The sequence below is a fragment of the Peromyscus leucopus genome, chromosome 7 (genome assembly GCF_004664715.2).
Source record: "Peromyscus leucopus breed LL Stock chromosome 7, UCI_PerLeu_2.1, whole genome shotgun sequence".
NCBI lineage: Eukaryota > Metazoa > Chordata > Mammalia > Rodentia > Cricetidae > Peromyscus > Peromyscus leucopus.
This window is the reverse complement of record NC_051069.1, coordinates 103,383,226-103,399,848: the sequence shown is the minus strand read 5'-3', so window position 1 is coordinate 103,399,848 and position 16,623 is coordinate 103,383,226. Positions and strand designations below refer to the sequence as shown.

Genomic DNA, 16,623 nt, shown 5'->3' with positions numbered 1-16,623 from the left:
TCAGTTGACACAGGCTAGAGTCACCTAGGAAGAAGAACCTCAACTGAGAAAATGCCTCCATCATCCTGTCATATGAATATGCCTGTGGGTCATTAGTGATTGATGTAGGAGAGCCCAGTCCACTGTAGTACTCCTCCTGGGCAGGTGGTCCTGGGTTGTCTAAAGAACAAGCCAGTAAACAGCATTCCTCTGTAGTTTGTGCTTCATTTCCTGCCTTGCCTGCCTGTCTTGACTTCCTTCCAAGATAAATCTGACCTGTAAGATAGAATAAGCCTTTTTTTTATTTATTTTTTATTATTTATTTATTTATTTTTTTTTGTCAGTGTTTTATCACAGCAACAGAGAGCAGACTAGGACAGAAAGTGGTGCCAGAGTGGGCTACTGCTGTGGCACACCTGACCGTGTTTTAGGGAGGGTTCTGGAAGTGCCTGAGTGCTCAGAGCTTAGAGTGTTGAGCAGAATGCAGATGGAAGCCTGGATCTGAAGAGGGAAGCAGAAACTACCAAGGATGTGCATGAGATTTAAGAATCTATCGATTCCTCAGCTGTGATTAACAAGAGACCAGTACCATTAAAGAAACGTTTGCTTTTCTGGGACAGTGGATGCTGAAGTTGGGCTGAAGAATCATCTATGACTGAGACCAACATCAGTGAGGTGAAATCTTCTAGGAAGTATGTCCTCAGGGTCAGCATATAGAAGCTGTGTTCTAGAGGAGGCCAAGGCTGGATCAAATGCTGGTAGCCAAACTCAGTTATTATATGTAAGAGTCTCCATGTGGTACTAGCATTGAAGGCATGAAAGGGTCATGGAGAGCAGCTGAGGCTTAGCACTGGGAGAGGCCATTGGTGATGCTACAGCCCCAGTGGCAGTGAAGATCCCAGGATTGAAGAGGTCATGGAGAGAAACTGAGGCTTAGCACCATGTAGCACAGTTGGAGTCCCTGAAGAGAAGCCAGGAGACCACTGAAGATGTGTCCTTAGTTGTAATGGGGACTCCAGCAGACTGGAGATGCCAGGCCCTTGGGGTGACTGTCATGAACAGTAGCTGGTGTCAGGTGAAGCCAACCTGAGCCTACAAGACAACCTGCATGTGCTGCTGACGGCAGAACCAGAGAGCTGGGGCTGCCCCAGCCCTTGGGAACCCAGGAGATGAAGAATAAGTCCCAAATGTCAGGGTCTGGGCTCTTTATACAGTTGGATTTGGGTTTTGCTTTGTTCCAGTTATAACTGCTGTGATCTATCCCTTTTGAAATAAATATTTAACTTTTTATTTTATAGGAACCCACAGTTAAGAGACTTAGAGCTTTTTAAATATTTGAATTTTTTAAAGACTGGGACTTTAAGCCATGTGGTGGTGGTGCACTTCTTTAATCGCAGCACTCAGGAGGCAGGTGGTGAGGCCACCCTGATCTACAGAGCAAGTTCCAGGACAGCCAGGGCTACAGTTGAAACCTGTCTCAACACACACACCCCGCCACCCCCCAAAAAATGCCTGGGACTTTGACATACAAGTCATAGGATAATTTGAGTCAGTTCTCTGCCTTGTCTGTGCAAAGAATCAAGACTCAGGCCATCGGACTTGGCCGCAAGCACCTTTACCCACTGACAATCTCATCAGCCTTGATACGACTCTGGATTGCCCCTGACCCATAGAAATTCTTTTTAGCAGTGAGCATATTTTTTAATTATGTCTCCTAATTCTCTTCTTTCCACCTTAGTTCAGTGGATACTACCAAAGCTAATTTGTGTCCCTCAACACTCACGGATCTCACTCTGACTAGAAAGTGGGACACATTTGGGGCCTGGAGGCTCTTAGATTTGGAGTATCAGGCGTCTGCTCTGCTGAGATGGCTTGGTGAAGGATGGGGACCACACTGAAGGTCACATGGTGGCCAGTTGAAAGCTGTGCTCACTGTTAAAAGCTGCCTTGTGTGGTCATGTGGTCCTCCATTGGCAAACATGAGCGTGGTCTGGTAACCACCGAGGAAAAGGCTTTATAAAATGGCTTTCTACAAAGAAAAGCACAGTTAAACACTGCAGAAGATGAACACTAGTCAGCCTCAGTGATCACCCGAGGAGGGAAACCTCGCTGTGGGCAAACCCGCCAGCTCCTGCCTCCTGGTTGTGTAACTTCACACTGGATGTATGCTATATTGTGTTGATTGTGCGGGATTCGGTTAGTCTCACTTCATCAATTCAGTACCAGTATTTATTTGCCAGTCTGTTTCCTCCATTTAATTGGCCCAGTGCTGGAAACTGATTAAAAAGTGATGTTTCTCTATTCTACCGATCAGGGTATGTGTCCTTAAACAACCCCATCCTGACATTCTTACAAAGTCCTTAAGTCAGCCAGTGCAAATTCTGCCTCTGTCCAGTGGCCCACAGGCATGTCCTGGCATCTTGGTAAAACAAGGTAATCATCCTCTGCCCCATATCTAATGGAGGAGCTTGTGTCCAGAATACACTAGGAGCTATTAGGAAGACACACGGGAAATCTTAATGAGGCTTTGATGGAAGAAATCAAAATGGCAAGTAAATGGGACCAAAGGTACCACCTACCAGGCTCACTAAGCATTGGAAAGCATACAAAGGTGGAGTCACACATACCCGAGTTAGACCACTTGCTTTTCTAGGTTGTCAAAAACAGACAAGACCGGGCCAAGAAGATGGCTCAGCAGTTAAAGGACTTGCTGTAAAAAACAGAGAACTGGGGTTCAGATCCCTAGAATCCATGCAGATGCCACATCGGTGTGGTCATCACCTGTAACTCCAGCAGCTTTGCCTTCAGAAGTTCTGGGTTTGATTGAGAAAGCCTGCCCCAAAAGAAAAGGTTGACGAATGCTTGAAGATTCCCAGCATCAACCTGGGGCTTCCACATGTACATGTACACACACATACATGCACATGAAAAGACTGAGAAAATGATAGTTGGGCTCATAGAGAAAAAAAAAAAGCACTTCTTTATGTAAAGGAAAACTATCAAAAATCCAAAACATAATTTGAGCTAAGTAACCCAACAAGAATAATGTAGTGCATGCGTATGGCCCGAGTCAGGTAAAAGGAACACTTGCCCAAGGGGCGATGGTAGTCAGTGTAGAAGAATTGGAAGGAGTCACGACTTGGCATGCATGGGGATCTTGGGAAGTCAGGACAATGTTCTCTGCTGGACTAGTCACATCGACAGAACAACCCCCAGCCTTCCTCAATTCTCAAAACTGGACACTGGGAGTTCTGGCCAAAAGCAAGGGTCTACAGGGAGCAGCGAGTGCCAGTCCAAGAAGCTATATTCAGGTGGTGGGGAATGGTGTCTGGTTTTACTCATCCTTGTCCTGCCTCCAGTGTGGAGCAGCCCAGTCACATTCCTCCACCTAGGAGGCAGCAGAGCAGAGCTTGGCTATGCTAACCTGTTGGGGGCTGCCTGGGGAACTGAGCTCCATTTGCCTGGTGTTCTCCCAGGTAAGGCTGGGTGAGCTGTAGAAGGTGCAGGCAGTACTTATGAGGGTGCCAGGGGTTCGCCAGGTCCATGTATGACATGAAAAGTGTGGAATTAAGGGGAGGATAATATAGCTTCATAATGTCTGAGAACCTGGAGCGAGATTCTAGGAAATTCAAGATTTAACAGAGGGCAGAGAGAGTACCACATGCCCTGCAGCTGGAGCTACTGGCATTGTGAGCCACCCCCTGCTGCTGCTAGGACCTGAACTTGGGTCCTCTGCAGGAGCAGTGAGTGCTCTTAGTCACTGAGCCATCTCTCCAGTCCTAGGCAGGACCTGCCAGGCTGCAAGTGGGCCTGGACTAATAGCAGGGGTTAGACCCATCTTCACCCTGCTCATTTAGTGGAGCTTTGCCCTGGTGTGGAGACACCATACAGAATTGGTGCAGAACATACTAGGATGGGTATCTATTTTCAAAAGTTCACTCCACAGGGGAAAATAAGGTGTTCAAAGCTAGAAAGCATGGCCTACTTTTGTAGAATTTAAGTTTTTGGTGTAGTCTTGGATTTTGTAGATAAGATCATGGCATATACCAAAAGAGAATGTCCTTTCAGCTGATCCTATCTTGTTCATGCCTAACTGCACTACCTAGAACTTCTGCCAATGTGTTGTTGGCAGTGGCAAAAGCAGCAGATTCCTACCTTGTTCTTGGCCTTGGTGGAAGAGCTTTTCACTTCTCACCTTTGTAATGTGTGCCGGGTCTTTGGATATAAACTTAATGTATTGACTTGTTTTATCATGAAAGGGTACTGAATCTTGTCAAACACTTTTTCTGCATGGGTTCAGATGACTGTGTAGTTTGCCTCTCTATTAATGTGTGGCATGTGCACTGATAATTTTCATACATCGTGTATTCGACCACCCTTGCCATCTAAGAATAAACCTCATCGATGTCACGTGCAACCCTTTTAAATAGGCTGGGGAATTTGCTGCATTAGTATTTAAGAAATTTTGAGCCAATATTTATACAGGATGCTAGTTTTTTTTTTTGTTTTGTTTTTTGTTTTTTTTTTTAATCTGTTCTTTCTTTGGTGTTGGGCATCATCTGGCAAATCAAACCAATCCAGAATGGCTGGTGTAACTCTAAATGTTTGGTAGGGTTCATCTTAGAGGACATCTGGTCCTGGCATTTTTTGGTTGGAAGATTTTAAGTGGCTGATCAAAGCTCCTTACTATTTATAGATCTATTCTAATTTCTTAGTTTATGATTCATTCCTTGTAGGATGTGTTTCTAGGAATTTGGTCTTTCCATCTAGGTATACAGTTCTTCCCAGGGTAGTTGTTTAGAGATGGAGTCTCAAATATGTTGCTCTGGTTGACCCTAAACATGGTACACATAATCATTTGCTTTCATAGAACTGATAATTAGCAGCCCCTAAGTGATGCTGATCTGGGACGTTTTCAATGTATTTAAAACAGTGTTGGGGACTGAAGACATGGCTCAGTGGTTAAGAGAACATACTGTTCTTGCAAAAACTGGTGGTATTCAATTGCCAGCATCCACGTCTAGCCGCTTGCTCACAATCACTTGTAACTCTGGCTCCAAGGGATCCACCACCCTCTTCTGACCTCTACAGGCACTGCACTTACGTACACACACATAATACACATTTTAATATAGCTATTGTTGTTATTAGCAGTATCTAAACAGGAAAAAATTGAGATTACTCAGAGCCACCAATCAGAACTTTGAATCCCTAAAAATAACACACACACCAGACACAAGAGTATTTAATGGAAATATATTTGTCTAATATCTACAAAGTGTCAACAGTTGGTCTTAAGAAAGCGGACAAAAGGCACAAAATTAGTATTACTGCAGAGAAGCATTCATGCTACTGGATTTTATAAACATTATTGGAGTGGCACGGTGAAAAATAAATTAAGCACTCAACAGAAATCAAAGTGGACTTTCCTTTTCTCGATTTTGTTGGTTCTGTGTTTGACCTGTGCAAAGGCTGGAGACTGATACTCAGCTGGGACTGAGGGGACTCAGGTATCCTAGTTACAGTGGCTTTCTTGCATTTTGGGTCAAAATCAAGGGAAAAAAATTACACAGACTCATTTCTTTCCCCAACTAGATATGAGGCAGTGGTGGTCCATGTAGTGTGTGCATGCGTGTATGGAACTTCCAGAGCCCTTTGTCATGACTGATTTGTTTTCTGCTGTGCAGAACATAGAGGTTCATGCTGTGGGCATGAGAAGTGTCAGGAAGATAGGCTAAAACTACCAAGGGGGCCCTGGCTCTGATTCTTCCAGAGCCACTCACTTCTAGAAGGCTTCCACATCAGCCATCAGTGGCTTCCTGTCCCCTGCCAACAGGAAGGCCCACTTGCTCTTTCCTGGGTGTGGACTTGGATCATAACAATCATCAGCAAAGGGTGGCGACCCCCGCCCTTCTGCCAGAAATGAGCCCCTTTTTCAGACAGGGACTTCAACTGGCCATGCCACGTCAACCTGCATTGTGTCAGGAATTGGGAGAGTGGAAAATACCTTCATAAGTGCAAAACTACCTTGGCAAAGTGAAAAATAGAAAACATCAATCCTCGTCAATACAGAGGAGCTCAAGATGACCCAGTTCAGCCTTGGCGGGTGTGTTGTGTGCACTCAGGCCTCAGCTGGCTCTTGAATCAATCCTCAGGCAGAACTTGGGGTGCATGTTTCACAGTATATAACCCCTCTCTCTGACGTGAATGCTAACAAGAGGGTCAGCAGAGGCCAACAGAGTCTTGATACTGTACCACTTTAATTCCTACAGTCAGGCCTATGGAGGGCAGCACTGCACCTCGCCCATCAGTGTGTCTTCCAGAGGGGGTTGAAGTACACCCAGCCATCACCCTGCAAGAGAAGGAAGGGGGTGTGATATGAGGACCTCACAGCAGCGGACTGAGAATCAAGGACGCCTCCCACCCAGCCAGCCTGACACGGAGACCACACAGACTGGCCAAGACCTGAGCCCGGCAACTCACATCCAAGCCTATCTTCCTCAACCCTGACACTTTCTGAGCTCATCGGAGGGCATATTTCTCCTTGCCCAGCTAAGACTATATGCATTTGTTTTTAAAAGAAGTCCCATGGAACAACCAAAATAAAAGAAGCTGTTAAGGCCCCTTTTTATCCAGATGACTTGGCAAAAGACTTCCAAGGCAGTGGGGCCAGTCGAGAGGCAGCCTGGATGAATCATCAGCAGAGAGGAAAGGTGACGTGAAAGCCCACCCACCCAATGAGGCTTTGGGCAGGTGTTTGTCACAGTGCAATCAGCCACCAGGTGAGGAAAAGACTCAAAAACGATGGCAGAAGGAAAACAAGATGGACGCTAACCGTCCTGGTGTCGGGGTGATGTGTCCCCAGCCTCCCGTTAACAGACGTTGGCTTTTCTCAAGCCCCAGGGATAGAACTTCAAGAACATAAGTCAGGCAAGCTGTCTCAAAGACAGGACTCACCTCAAGGAAGGCTTCAAGGATTTCTATCACCTGAATGAGGCCCCCACACAGGAGACCCTTCAAGGCAGTCTCCCAAGTACCATCAAGTCTGAAGTTCCAGCCCTGAGATGCAGCCTGCCACCCCCATCTCAGCTCCTGCCTGCTGCTCCTAACCATAGGTCACCCCTGCCCCACCCAGGCCACAAGGCTGCCCTAGCTCACCCCATGTCAACAGCCAGACACCATAAGCCATCCTCATAGCAGGAGTTAGAGATTAGCGGCACCTGACCCCATTGATCTGTTCTGATTGGCTCTTGGAATTTAAATTTGTATAAGCCCTTAGCAGCATACAAATACTGTAATCTTCATAAAAACTCTGTTCTGGCTCCTCACAAAGAATCAGTCTGTTATCTGGATGGGAGATAGACTCTTGAGTCTTCCCACTACTCACTAGCCTGCTTCTCCAAGCCACCAGGCTCTGCTACACACCTGAGGATGACCTTGGGCCTCTGGTGCTCCTGCCTGCACCTCCACATCCAGTGGTGGAAGGGGAGCAGCCTATAAACTGAGGTATATCCCCAGACCCCTACTAAACAACCACCCCATGACACTTGGATACAATCTAGAATCAACTAATGAGGGGCTGTCTATTAAGTAGGCTTGTGGCCCTGTTTGTGCAGAATCATCTTGGTTATGTTAAATGGCGTGGGAAGACCATGAGATCCTAAATTGTTAAGAGTAGACAAAGTGAGCTGTGCATGTGTAAATGCATACTCCCCAACTTTGACTGCAGATGTGACTAGCCGCCTCAAGTGCCTGCCACCTCTACTTGCCCACAGCGATGGCCTGGAACTGTGAGACAAAACTAAGGTTGATCTCAAATAGATGCACAACACGTTGCATGCTCCCCTGTGGGATGGGGGCTCTATTAAGCATTGCTCAGTATGTCCCTTCCATGTGACCCACAGAAGGTCATGCTCTGTGGCAGTACTCAAATGGGGGAGGCTTAAAGGCCGCCCAGGTGTGGAGAGGGAATAGGGGTAGTGCAGATCCACAGTCCCCTCCTTGGCCTGGCTGGCCAGAAGGGTTTTTGAATGAAGGCACACTGCAGGGGAAGTGTCAGCTGATGACTTCTTTCCTCAAGATGGCACAAGGTCCCAAGACCTTATCGGGGAAACCCAAATTCCAGCCCACAACCCGAGCCAGAGCCACACTGTCCCTGCTCCATCCAACTGTGGCAGCAATAAAAACCGAAGTGCCCTTACTCAGGGCCAGAGCCTAGTAGCAGGATGGTTACCTCCGGAATGAAGTACTTGGGCCGCCATGGTGTGCGAAGGGTCTCCCGTTTCCTCTCCTCCATCCTCTGCTTCTCCTCCAGGCGCCGCTTCTGCTCTGTGGCTGCATCGATGTCACCAAGCCGCAGGTAGTGGGTGACTTCCTGCCAGAGGTTCCTAGAAAGACAAGTAGTAAAGGAACCCCTCAGGTTGATCGGGCTATCGGCATGACAGTGGCCAGGCAGGGAAGGGCATCTAGGCGACTGTAAGAATCCAGTCAAGGTGTCCTGAGACACAAGAGCCAAGGGTGGACCCCGGGCTCCTTGGCCACACATCCGCTGCCTCCACACTACCTGTCCTCGTGTTCTGAGTCTCTGGAAAGAGCAGGCATGCACAGCCCTTACCTGGCACCCCTCTAAACATCTTAGAGAAACTCACTTAATCCTCAAGACCCAATGACACAAGTGGCTATAGAACTAGCAACCGCATTTTGCAGAGACTGCACGGCGAGCTAAGGGAAGGGGTGGGAAGGGGTGCCCCCAAGAGGTTGCCAAAGTAGTACAGGGTATGGTGAGAGCGGCATGTCAGGCCCGGCTCTGTGATCTAAGACAGGACCTTTGCCCAGACAAATACTGGTCTGTAGGGCGTAGATGGGCAGACAGTATCTTCAGGCCACTGCTGGGGTAGTCTGCCAGTGGAAATGGCTGGCACCGAAGTAGAGCTGAGACAACAAAACAAGCTATGCTGAATGTCCCTCCGGACCTAGCAGGGATGGTGGAGACAGGTGCTTAGAGCAGCTACTCGGCGTCTCAAGTGGACAGCGCGATTTCTCTAGAGTCCGCTTATATGGTCTTTGGTACTGTTTTTCAAGATGGGGTCTTACAGCGTAAGCCCAGGCTGGTTTCTAAGCTTGGTGTCCCGCCTCAGCTTCCTGAGTGTTAGGTTATAGCAGGCGTGTGCCACCATGCCCAGCACTGTTTAAAATCATACGGAGAAGGAAAGGCAGCAGCAACCCCTCTAATTCCCACACTGGGTTCCTTTCCTGCTCTTTGCAGGCTTCCAAGTACCCAGAGGCAGACAAGGCAAAGTCTGGCAAGGAGCAGCTGAACCTCCTCCTGGGAATGCCCCTCAGAGGCCTGGTGGTGGGCTGCCTCCTTACCACACCCCTTTCTCTTCCTGCTGGCCCTGCCCAACAGTCTGGGGTGGGAAACATGAGTTCATGACTCCACGGCAGTACAGAGAAGCTGTGTTTGCTATTCACTGCCATGAATGAGTATGACTGGTTTTCAAACCAGTACCCAGGAAGAGGGTACTGCTCCTACAGTCTGGCGAAGGTGCCCTGCTTTGCTTCCACTCAGTAAGCACGTCTCCCATGTAGCTCCATACTCTTCCAGTGCCAGCAAAGCCTTCCACGGCATATACAATTTCCTCTTAGCCCCACCTGCTAAAGAGCAGACTGAGATTTAAAGTAGGCCTTGACAAACACTGTCCATGAAGGGCCAGATAGTAAGTCTTAATGGGTCTTGTTGCAGCTAAACTCAGCTGTTGCAGCAGGAGGGCAGTCATAAACAGCCTGTCAACTATGTACTGCTATGAATGAGCATGGCTGGTTTTCAATAAAACTTTATTTAAAAAATCAGCTGGGGAGGGGCAACAAGATGGCTCAGTGGGTAAGGGCACTTGTACCAAGCCTGACAACCTAAGTTGGATGCTAAGAGCTCACATGGTGGAAGGAGAGCTATTCTCTGATCTCCACATGTATACGGTAGCACATACGTGCCCATATAAAAAAAAAACAAAAAAAAAAAAACAAACAAAAAAAACCATAAATATAGGGGAAAAACAAAAACCTTTTTTTGTAAATTTGCCAGGGATCAGTTGGACCCATAGGCCTCATTGGCTAATAGATTGAAATAGCAAAAGAGCTGTATACTTGTCATTTTCAATGACCACATGATATACCATATAGTGGATATACTAATTAAGTGGATATTTCATAATTTACTTAATCATTTCCCAAATGCTAAGCAAGTAGGTGGTTTCTCTTTCTTGAATTGTTTTCTCAAAATAAAAATAAACTGGTGTTTGAATCGTTAGTGTATGTAATAATTTTCCATGTCAATGGATAGATTCCCTAGAAATAGAAGGCAAGATTAAAGTGAGCTCATGTGTTGAAATCTAGTGGTCCCTAAGCTGTGCGTGCTTCTACCACGAGCACGGGACGTGTGGAGTTGGCTCCCGACCTGTGCCAGCACTCAGTAGTTTAAAAATAGCATTGCTAGTCTGTCAAAAAGAGGAAAAAGAAAACCCTCACTGCTTCCCTGCGTAGTTCTTTCAATTACCAGCAACTCTGTGATTAATTTACAATCGGCCAGTAATATGGCAGTTGGGTTGCCAAGCTTTTTCAGGACAGTCCACTCTCTAACTGCAGAACCACCCAACTGACAGCTACATGGGTTTGTCCCCAGTGGACCCAGCAGGGGAAATTCAAACAACTGAAGAAAGCAATGCCTGGTCCTTTGCCATTGGCTGTGCTGCTGAAGTTTCCCATGGGCCCCTCAGTGAAGGCTGGGGCAGCTGAGCTGGGCAGGCATACCTGGACTCCATGGGCCCCTGCTTCTCCAGAGGTCTGAGCTTCTTAGGGTACACAGGCAGGGCAGTCGTGTCAATGACTTTGGTCTCCCCGTTGCTGTAGGTGAACTCCAAGGTGCCGTTCCATTCCCCGTGCGCTTTGCAGACAATAGTGTTGGTTGGGTTGTGTTTCACTTCGGCTGTGACCCTGAATTCATGAATGAGACAAATGAAGCAAAAGGGAACTCTGGCTTAAAGAGTTTTAGGTGGCTTAGGGAGAAGGGATTATTTTGCAGCGTGGCTCAAAGACTGGGTCTTTTAAAAAGGTGCAGTATTCTTGATGAGAACAAGAAAAGGTGAGTGGGTGTGTCAACCCATGCCTGTAACCCCTAGCAATTAGGAAACTGAGGCCAGCCAGGGCTAGGTGGATAGACCTCAAAAAAAAAAAAAAATAGAAGAGAGGGAAAAATGAAAGAAAAAAAAAGGCAAAGGCAAAACACAAACTCGAAATCAGTAACAGTGGTCAGAACCCACTTCTCTGTTCTGATAGACTCTCAAAGCAGTTATATACAACGCTGTCTGTCACAAGGATGAGCCAACAGGAAATGAAGATATACTCTCCTCTCCACAGAGCATCTCCAAGTGCTACAATTTGACCACAGGAGGAGGAACTTTCCCATCCTTAAATAAGACCTTCGGTTCTCTGCCCAGCATGGCAGTGCATGTCCGTAAATCGCAGCATTTGGGGCAGGACCAGGAGGACTACAAATTTAAGGCCAGTCTAGGCTCTATGGTAACTTGTCTCAAAAATAAAATAAAGCTAAAGCTAACAATTCAATCACTCCAAGGTCAGTTCTGTATGGGGATGAAGCCTGGGCTGCTCACACTCCTCAGAGTCCAAACAGCTACTCAGCACCCACACCTTCCTGATGAAGGCCAAGCCAAACATGGTTTCATGGCACCACCTGCCAGCTCATGGCAGTACCTGTACAGGAGTCAGCTGGATGACCACCTTCAAACTCTCTTTAGAAAGCCCCATGGAGAACTGTAAGGTGATTCACCCGGTTCAGGTGCTAGCCATGCCAGCCTAACAACCTGAATTAGACCCCAGAACCCATGCAAAGGTGGAAGGTGAAAACCAGCTCCACGAAGCTGTCCTCTGACCTCCACATGAACACCACACCACTCTTCGCCCACCCCTGCCGCCCCCACATGTGTATGCATACACATAATAATGATAATAAATGGCCATGGAGACTACCAATCCTCTGCCTGACCTGGAGGACCCAGGGCTCTGTGTCTGAGTGGGAGGAAATGCCCCTGGGGCCAAGTCCTCAGGACCCAATGGTCCAGCTTGTGCTGTTTCCAGTTTGCTTTTCCTATTTTTATTTATTTATTTTAACTACATGTAGTGGGGAGACGTGTGTACATGCTGGGTATGGATGTCTGTGGAGGTCAAAGGCTGAATCAGATTGCTCAAAGATGGAGCTATAGGTCATTGTGAGCCATCCAGTGTGGGAAAGGAACTCTGGTTCTCTGCAAGAACAGTAAGTATTCTTAGCCTCTGAGCTATCTCCGGACCAAGTTTCCAGTTTTCAAGTACAGGCATGGAAGCCACCTCTCTTGGCCCAGGAACCATTCAGGTTCCTAGTGGACAAGCCTGCTGGTGCAAAGCATGAGTGGTGTGCTGGCCAACGCTGCACAATGGGCCCCCGTGGGAACCAAACAGCTGCTTGCTTTCGATGCTAGTTCTATTGTCTTTCAACTGCCAGCCTGAGAACTGAACGCTGGCAAGAAACACCCCCAGTCAGCGTCAGCTCCAGCGTACCCCTGAGGGTGTCTGCATGTGTCCCCAAGCTAATTACAGCAAAGTCCAACAAACAGCAGCTTGGGGATTTAGATCTGCACAGTGGTAGGCTTGCTCCAGTCATGGCGTTAGAACCAGGCTGTCCTTCCTCCAGTGGTGACCTCTATTTCAAGACCTGGTTTCCCAGCTTCTAAGGAGAGACACAGTCTGTCTGTGGCTTGGATGTCCAGGACTCCAGGAGCTGCGAGATGGGGACCACCACAGTGCCTGTGCCTTAGAGCACCACACTATAAAGTGAGGGGCTAAAAGGCCAGTTTCCTCTAGGTGTCTTCTGCATTCCCACAGATTGCCCATAAATGATGACTAGGGAGCGCCCCAAAGCCCACCCGTGAAGTGGGGGAAAGAGGTGCCTTCCAAACAAGAACTGTTCACTATCCTGATGGTTGACTCATCTACTGGAATGCCATCTTTGTTTAGGGTAGAGAGTGCTGGGGGACTGAACCCAGGTCTTCGTGCATGTCAGGCAAACACTCTACCAGTGAGGTGTGCCCCCAGCCCTTCGCTTTTGAAGACAGGGCCTCACTATGTTATCTGAGCTAGCCTGGGGTTTGCTGTGTAGCCCAGGCTGGACCAGAACTTGAGATTTTCTTGGCTCAGCCTCCAGAGGACTGTGCTTCTAGGTAAGAGGCATTATGCCTGGCTAGAACTCAATCTACTTTTTTTAAGTGACAAGATCTCCTGTATCTCACTAAGTACCCAAGGATGACCTTGAACTTCTGATTCTCCTGCTTTTGCCTCCCCAATGCTGGAATTACAGGTGTACCCACCATCTGATTTCTTCTGAAAGGATGAGGGGACTCAGGCACAAAGAGATAGACAGCCAGAGTCCTGGCCACTTCCTACCTGTGGACCTTCCCACCATAGAAAGGCTTTGTGTGGAACGTCACGGTGGCAGAGTACCCGGTCTTGGCACAATTGATGTTGACCTTCCCTCCAAGCTCCACCCATGGGACAGTGAGGATAGAGCGGGCGTAGGCACTGGGCAGCGTGAAGACGTATTCTTCCCCATGGTCCAGGAGCCGAAGTACACCTCCAGGAGAGACGGAGAGTCAGACCAGCAAGAACAGGCAGAGAGCATGAAGGATGGGAACACCCAGGGGGCAGACCCAAGAGGGTCCTGTAACAAATGCCATGCCTCCTACCTCAACAGAGCTCTCTGCTCATTGCCCTGTGTTCCACCCTCTGCACCGCGCAGAGCTCTGGAAAACACCACAAGCAAAATAGACCTGCTCTTTGTCATCCGAGTGAACATTAACCACTGAGCAAAGACACCATCATGTCTGGGATCAAGGCAGTAGGAAAGAGGTGGCCAGTGCCAACCAGGCCCCTATCAGGACAAATTCACCTAGAAAAGGAAGGTGCCTCAGGGAAGGGGCATTTGAGCTAGGTATAAGACAAAACAGGTGCACAGACCCGCACATGCAATTCCCTGTGGTGACAAGACCACGGAAGGGCCTGTGTGAGGGGAGAGTGGTGTGCAGAGGTGTGGAGGCTGAGCAGAGCACCAAGGAAGGGAAAGGCTCCAGCCTTGCTCCAGGGCTGCTGGGGTGAAGGGACCCCATGAACAAGCACCTGGCCCTGCATGTATCTCCCTTCTCCCCTTCAGCATTGAGACAAGGGCACCCACCATCAAGGGTACCACGAACCTCCACAGATGACCGCTCTGTTCCTTAACTAGATATACATGACCAGAAGTGGCTTGTGATGCTCCCTCCCAAGGCTCCTGCTTCCCCAACCAGCACGAGTGAGGACTGCGGCCAGCGGTCCCTATGAGGACTGAGTGGTCACCAGACTCCTGAGAACTTTGAAGGGTGCCCTCCAAGGCCTCACAGCATCCCATGGGACAGTGAGGGTCATGGTTTCAGTGTACACAGGGGACACCTGATGCTAAGGGACACTGCCAATCCTGGTTTGTCTCCTGAAACAAAGCTCTAGAGGAGAGAGAAGTTGAGGACGGAGTGGGGGAGGGAGAAGAAAGAATGAACGTGCCCATGGGGGCGGGGGAGATGGGACACAGGCCTGGAGTACAGTGAAGAGAGCGTGACGTCAGCTCTCATTCATGTACCCTGCAGTTCCTGGAGCTACAGTGCACACAGCACACTATAGGCTCAGCTAAAGCCATGAGGGTCTGAGCTCCAGGCCATGGACCAAGTGTCCGCTTCTGTGAACCTATGGGGCCATACCAGTGTAGACCACCAAGCTTGGAGGGAGGCTCACTCATGGAGCCTGCGTGGAAATGGAAACATGTGAGGACTGAGGACAGCTCTGTGGGTTCACAGCCGCGTAGGCACGGAAGGAGGTCTGATACTGTACTTAATCCTACCTCTGGCCAGGAATACAATTGAGGACACTTAATTCACAGTAAATCAGCCTTCCTCCATCCTACCCAAAACACACATGGTCAGAACGGATGGCTTTCTCCCACCACCTTCTCCAGCTCATTACAGCACTGGACTCTACTAACTACTGTCCTGAAAGAAACTCAGGCTCCCTTGTTCTTACTATGACCTTGACGTTCCTTCCATACCTCAGAGAGACAACACCCCACCCCACCCATGGCCCGATGCCCCATCATCCCATCCACGCACTCCCTAGGGGAATTAGGACACTCACATTATCATGGCTTCTGACCAGGGCCTTGCAGAAGGATCTAGCCTGAACATGTCCCAAAGCCTATTTTTGTGGAAGACTTTCACAAACTGGGCAGCTTGAGAAGACAAAAGGCAGGAGCTGGCAGGTTGAAAAGAGAGGTCACAGGGTGTGGTGACCCACACCTGCCATCCAGAGGCTGAGGCCGGGGGACAGAGAACACCAGGGCTACCTGGGTGACACCGTGAAACCCGACCCCATCTCAAAGAAAAGGGAAGAAAGCCACCAGGATGGTCCTGTCAGTCTTGGTTCTAAGTTCTTTGATTCCTCAAGCCCCAGCCACATCCCCAGGGAGGAGCTCTGGCAGAGAAGAGGCCCCGGGACTCTGGAAGGAGCTTCCAGTCACTTCCAGGCCTCCGTACACACTGCAGCTTTAACGGCTACTCGCTGGTTTTGAGGGTTAGTTTCCATTGTCAGCCCCACGTATGATCACTGAGAAGGGAGTCTCGGGGAGGAGGTGTCTAGACAGGCTGGCCTGGGGGGTGGCACCTGTGAGAGGTTTTAATTGGGTTCACTGAAGTGGGCAGGGCCATCCTGAATGCCAACAGGGTCATGCCATGGCTGCAGTCCTGGGCTGAATGAAAAGAGGAAAGCGAGGTGAGCGCCAGTGTGCCTCTGCTGCTCTCTTCCGAGGGGGACACAGTGTGACCAGTTCTCTCCAGCTCCTGCTGTGGCTTTCCTGCCATGATGGACTGTCACCTGGAACTTCTTCCCCCTTAAGTTACTTCTGTATTTTACCACAGCAACAGTGAAGGAAACGAAGACAGTAACCCCCTTCCCGGGGGGCCAGTGGGTCCCCTGCACCCTCACCCTGGCGTCTGCAGTAGTTCCACTTCAGGTTTAAACCTGCCTGTCCTCAACCAACACCTGGATACTCGCCTGCTGGAGCCCACACCAAGGGCAGTGCCAGTCACCTGTCAGATGGATGGATGGATGAATGGAGGAGAAAGCCTTTCTAGAGACTCTTTCCTCTGGTGATGAGGTAAACAGGCCTGCGACCTGGGGGCAGGGACCTCTCTAGAAAACACCTGTATTTCATATACAAAGAGCTGATCATGCTGGGCATCATGGTGTGGGCCTCTAGTCCCTGCACTTGGGAGGCAGAGGCAGGAGGATCACTGCAAGTGCAAGGCCAGCCTGGGTTAAATAATGAATTACAGGACTGTAGAAAGAACCTCTGATTTAAAAAAAAACAAAACAAAACAGCTAAAGAACTTATTCTGTAGGGAATTTAGAATAAGTAACAAAATCAAATAGAATACCCCAATACCAATTTTTTCTAATTCATTTATATATCGTGTGTGCCTGTGTATATGGGGCTGGGCGGGTGGGTGGGGTGGGTGGGGC

At 48.7% G+C, this 16,623-nt stretch overlaps 1 protein-coding gene across 3 annotated transcripts in view; it reads right to left on the bottom strand.

Annotated features, from left to right (window-relative positions):
* Positions 1 to 5,221: 5,221 nt before the first annotated feature.
* The window catches only part of Osbpl10 (oxysterol binding protein like 10), a 247,453-nt gene continuing 236,051 nt past the window's right edge, over positions 5,222 to 16,623 (bottom strand). For all 3 annotated transcript variants that reach the window (XM_037208011.1, XM_037208012.1, XM_037208013.1), the window contains 4 exons: positions 13,471 to 13,657; positions 10,786 to 10,968; positions 8,213 to 8,366; positions 5,222 to 6,331 (listed from right to left, as the gene is read on the bottom strand). In XM_037208011.1, the coding sequence (XP_037063906.1) occupies positions 6,287 to 6,331; positions 8,213 to 8,366; positions 10,786 to 10,968; positions 13,471 to 13,657 (569 nt within the window). In that variant the 3' untranslated portion in view covers positions 5,222 to 6,286. The remainder of the gene's footprint in view (positions 6,332 to 8,212; positions 8,367 to 10,785; positions 10,969 to 13,470; positions 13,658 to 16,623) is intronic.